This window comes from Aptenodytes forsteri, unplaced genomic scaffold (genome assembly GCF_000699145.1).
Source record: "Aptenodytes forsteri isolate BGI_AS27 unplaced genomic scaffold, ASM69914v1 Scaffold273, whole genome shotgun sequence".
NCBI classification, from domain to species: domain Eukaryota; kingdom Metazoa; phylum Chordata; class Aves; order Sphenisciformes; family Spheniscidae; genus Aptenodytes; species Aptenodytes forsteri.
In genome coordinates, this window is record NW_008795041.1 from 2,723,605 (window position 1) to 2,729,246 (window position 5,642).

The following is a 5,642-nucleotide window of genomic DNA, read 5'->3' on the forward strand; positions in this document are numbered from 1 at the left end:
CAGCAACTATTTTCTTTCTTTTTTCAGTTTACATTCTGCATGACATGTTAAGAGTACTGATTTCCTCCCCCCTCCACATGAATAATTTTTTAATTTTAATAGTATGGACAGCCATAAAAGGCATATTCCCACCAATTTTGATGCAACTGGAAGTAATGCCATTGCATATGTTTTCTATAGTGTAAATAAAGCAAGGATAAGAAATAATTAAAAAAAACCCCAAGTGAATTATATATACAAAAGATAAGAGGCTTTGGAAAAGAATGGCTAGACATAAATAGATAACTGCTTTTTAATAAAGCAAAGGGCTACAAGACTCTCAGTCCTATAAAGATATAACACTGTGCATGAAGTTAGCCATGTGCTTACTTTGCATGAGAATTACTACACAGCAAGTCTTTGCACAATCAGGATTTAGATAGCACACTAATTTTCTATGATTCTCTGAACCACAAAGCAAATATTAGGTACTATCTTGACAAGCACCCATTTTTACAGTATAAAGAAGAATTTTTCTGCAACTCACCGTAATGTAACTTAACAATGAAAGGATGGTTAACTTCTACTAGGATATCACGTTCCATTTTTGTCCGAACCCGATCTCGAACTACAACAGAACATGAGCAAGATTAAAAAAAAAAAATTACATTGTGAATCAGTATTTCTCCTGTGTTTCCTGATGTACTTCACATTATATCCCGTAGTGTTACAATTGTCTGCAGGTCACTATACTTTACACAGAAGAGACTTGAGAGAGAATTTATTTCACAGTGCAGAGTTTTCTGATAAATCTCTTCATGCATTTCAATTTGCTTCAGTTTTTGCTATCGGCAAAATCTGACACTGGGTAAATGTAACAAAAGCGCAAGAGAAAAACATAACCACCCTTCAGTCTGCCCTATACTTAGTTAACCTCTTAAACAGTAGAGCAAAACTGCCACAGCTATGTATAGAAAACACAGCCGTTTTCTCTACTGTTGAAAAGTAGGGAGAATTAAAGCTATAGCAAAACAAACTTATACAATTATACTATCATAAAGATGCTTATATTGGTTTAACTCATTCAAATAACTTACACTATTAAAATATTAAGTACCTTCACAATTTGGAAGGGAAAATTTTTTTTATTTCCTTTCTTTATTATGAACTTACAATAAAAAGAATATCCACTCAATGTAGTGTGTACTTCAGACCATCTTTTTTATTTTAAAAAGGTTTACTGAAAGTAAACGTGTGCATGGAGGAGTATATCAGACATCAGAAGCAGTTACTGCTCAAGCTGCCTGTGCTGTCCCACCATGGCGGCTCAGAATGGGACATGTATCTGCTCCTATGCCACTACAGGTTAAACTGAGGGCCACCTGCAGATGCCCCGCATACGGGGCTGGCAATCCATGAAGACAGGCATGATGCTCAGCTGAGCATGGCAGCTGCTTCAGCTGTCCTAGGCAACTCCCCTGCCACTCCAGCCAGTGCCTGGTTCCCATCTGAAGCTCCAAATCCGCCAGGACACAGACAAAATTCAGAATTCTTACAGATGCCGAAGCTCCAAATCCGCCAGGACACAGACAGACAAAATTCAGAATTCTTACAGATGAGAGCTAGCAAAGTTTGCTACAGTAATTTAAGATGTTGCATTTCTCTTTCTTTCCCTTATTCTACATTTTGTTACTGCCCCTTTCCCAAATGTTACAACTTCTTGAATGAAGTGCCCCAGAGCAATGAAGTCCAGTCCAAAGTTTAAGTTGCCGGCATTCCTTGTACAAGCCAGAGTTCTCACATATTAAAACATAACAAGGCAGGAAAAAAAGTCAAGAAGCAAAAGGGTCTTTTAGAAATTTAGCTAACTTTTCCCAGAAACAGGCTCTTACAATAATACAGGTACTTGTGAAATAATGTTATATAGATACATTTTCATGAATGAATAAAGCTATCAAGTTTCCATCTCCCTGCAGAAGATCCCTAAAAATGGAAGCACATGAAATAAGTGCTCAAACACAGAGCAAACATCACATTTGAATTCTGACCTTTACATCTGAAGTCATGAAAATGTCACAAGATAGTTGTGTGATTTCACTGTTCCAAGAGTTCATGTGAATTACAAAATTGGAATTAAGAATATTGTTTTTTAGGCAAATTCAGTTGAGAAAAAAAAATTCAAGAGACTTTTTAAGTGCCTATAGCTATGCAACAGTTACATGGATAACAAGCCTTATTTCTGAAAAGCTAGAGAAAGTTGGGATTTACAAAATCTCAACCAAAAAAAGAATAAGGAACTGAGCTCATTTCAGACATTAGTATTAGCCATTAAAAATCTGACTTTTGTTGACTATAGTTTCCATATGCGTACTGCTGGAAGTACTGATTTTTCTTAATACATTTGCTGCCAGACTCTCTAGCAATGATTTGGCCCTGTTTCTCTCCCCATCATAAAGGGGCACTGAAAGATGATACCTTCTATCAGAGTGTATTAATAAACTAGTCTCTGCACTAAACAAAGTTGTATGTGTATATTCTTGGATTTGCTCTAAACATTAAAAGGTTGGACTGTGTAGCTACATCAATGTGTTCTGGCTAATATAGTTGCATTCCTATGAAAACATTCTCTCTGAATTTGACTTGTGAATGATGCACACTGCTTTTGACTAAGAAGCAGTCTTAAAGGGCATTGTTATCTTTAAACTTAGAACACAAAAATAACCTTATGAAATAGATTTGAAAGAGCTAAAGAACCTTAGACAAATCAAGTAATACAGTGTATTATTTAAAATTACAATATTAGATCTCAAAAAATGTTGCACTTACGGAAAAAAGAATTAAATTCATATTAAGATTTCAACAGTAACCTTCATTTGCTTGCAACGCCACTCTTCCTAAAACATGAATCGCAACCAAAAGACACTCAAAAGCATCTGGAAATTTAGATACAAAGCGTTGAAAAGTGCGGCATCCTCCTGCTAGTGTCACCTTTCTGTTCAAGGCTTTTACATCCTTGAATTCTTAGTGCCCACGAATCTCCTTTTCCAACCAAAAGTCAAGCTTCCAATTTCAGTATTTATCAGTCTCTGCCGTCTGTAGGCAAAACTAGATCCACAGCTTGGACTGTAATTTTTACACGTAAGGTTAAACCACAATCAAAAGGTGATGGAAAGAAGCCCTCAAACATCTTTAAAAAGCAACTGCTGAATGACCTTTGACTCCTCTTCGGAGCTATTAACAGGCTAGAGAATGAGAGGCTATTGAGGATATCAAAGTACCTTAAATGAGTGGAAACCATTGTCAGAAAAATAGGAAGTAAATAATGAGAATAACACGTGTCACAAAACACAGAGGAATCAAAATATAGGAAACTGTTCAAAACCACTTACACCCTCTGTAATAGTTTTAAGCGAAAGTGATATATAGTGAGATTTGTGAGATAGATACTCAGCACTAGATCTTAAGCAGAAAAATTTCAGGTTCAACATTTTAGCAGAAGTTCACAATTCAATCCGAGTTTTTGTTTCCTCCATTCTATGAATATTTTCAGGTGAAACTGTATGTTAAAATTGCAAATCAATATAATAATCAATAACACAGGCAAAGTACTACAAGTTGTTGGAACTATCCCAAAATTATCATTACAATTTCAGTGTATTCATGAGTTAGAAGAACTACAAATAGACAGAAGTACTAAACAATGGCACGAAGCAACAAATACACATTCTGGTTAAAGGATTAGTGTGAAAGATCCTTTATCCTTTTCATTTTAATCTACAGTAAAAAATACATTATTTCTTTTTTCTTATGGAATTCTCCAGGACAGAATTGACATTGTTCAGGTTTGAACTTATTTTGTTACTGATACCATTCAAGACCAAAAACACCCAAGAAACAAAACATTTTAAAACTCATTTTTGCTCAAGTAACTTAGATGATTAACTTAAGATTTTATCAAATATATCCTACATCCAGAACAAGTGCCAAAAGTTTTGGGAAAAGGTACTGTATACTTCTGCTTTAAAGAAAGACTTAAACTCCTGTGCTTAGAACTTTTAGAATAAAACAGCCGGTATAATGCACTTTTAAATATCATGACCTAAATATAAACTGAGCAAAAGGCATTAACTGTATCCTTGGTGATACACAGCATCTGAAAAAAGGAAGGATATTAAGTTTCAAATAACAGCTCAGGAGCAAGTCAGGTGGCAGATGTAACACAACTACTCTATTAAACCACTATCACCTAACGAACTTAGCATGGAAAGGCATCTACTTTCCCTTATACCTATCAATATAGTACTGTTATTTACTTAATTCTTCTGGGTTTACAATACAAGGCAGTGTATTCTGCTATTTGTTGTTCGATAGAAGAAAGTTCTAAAATACAATCTGTAGAACAGCACGTGTGTAAAGATTAAGTTTTGGTATAATGTCCCTGATTTCTCTTTTTCTTTTCTCTCTAAACAATGCTTACCTTTCAGGGTGGCCTTTTTCAATACCTTCATTGCATAAAGCTGTCTAGCATCTGATCCTGAGATTTTTTTTACGAGAAAGACCTGCATTGAAATGAAAAAGAATTCTTAAAAGAAAATAAAGGCAAGTCAGATCAATATACTTTGCTCTGAAATTCAAGTAGTCAGTATTATTTCAGCCTTATTATTCCTCCCAATACTATTATTAGCTTCTTCAACAGTTTTGGATTCTGCAAAGCCAAACAAAAATTTCCTTGCAGTTTTTCCTACTATTCCTTCATTTCATAATCTAAAAGGTTCATTCAAGACAAACAGTCTGCCAAATTAATTTTGGTTTAACTTAATTGATTTCAGTGAATAAGGATGAATTTGGATTCTCTCAGAAGTTGAGACAAATTTGAAACAAAATTCAGCTTTTTAATATTAATCTCTAAACAGTTTTGTCTTATTGAAATTCATAAGATGGCATAGCAAAAGTGCTAATAACTGTCAGATATGAAAATAAATGTGTGTACGAAAGTTGATCCAGAAAACTGTTATGAATCAATTCATAACAAAATATTTTTTTTTTTTAAATAACCTATAAAATTATAAGAACCAACCTCTTGTGTCACAAAACCATATTTTTTTTATGACATGCTTTGGTTGAGTTTTGCATGTACCAATAAAGTACAACCAGCCTCAATTAAAGTGTGTTTAATTTCCTTCCCTAGTGTAACAGAATTTCTTGAGTGGGATTATTTTTAATATCCTTAATACAAAATGAATTCCAGTACAACAAAATTTTAGATTTAGAAATGAAGAAGAAAAAAAAATAAACCTGCCACAGGTTTTCTGGTTATTTATGAAAAAGCACAGAGACATGTTGTCGTATATGAGAATGTTAAACGTGTTATATGAAATTAGTTTTATGTCTGTTTTTGTATCCAATTCGCACTTATGTTAACATCCCTTTGCATTATCCAGAGATTACCAGAACATCATCAAGACACGTTGTAAAGCATGCAAATTAGTCTTTTTAAACTGAATGGGAAGTAGTGACATCTTCCCAAATTATTAGGAAAAAAGGGATTATGGGGTTTGTACTATTAATCCTTTTTGCATAAAGGCTAAAACAATTGCAGACAAGATTGGCATTTTTGCAATACTTTGAGTCAGCTAGACAGTTGTTTAGTCCCCCCCCCCCCC

General features: G+C 34.3%; 1 protein-coding gene across 3 annotated transcripts in view; it reads right to left on the bottom strand.

Moving 5' to 3' along the window:
* Positions 1 to 5,642, bottom strand: part of RPS6KA3 (ribosomal protein S6 kinase A3) — an 82,589-nt gene that overhangs the window by 42,186 nt on the left and 34,761 nt on the right. For all 3 annotated transcript variants that reach the window (XM_009276894.2, XM_009276893.2, XM_009276895.2), the window contains 2 exons: positions 4,457 to 4,538; positions 527 to 607 (listed from right to left, as the gene is read on the bottom strand). In XM_009276894.2, coding sequence (XP_009275169.1) covers positions 527 to 607; positions 4,457 to 4,538 — 163 coding nt within the window. The remainder of the gene's footprint in view (positions 1 to 526; positions 608 to 4,456; positions 4,539 to 5,642) is intronic.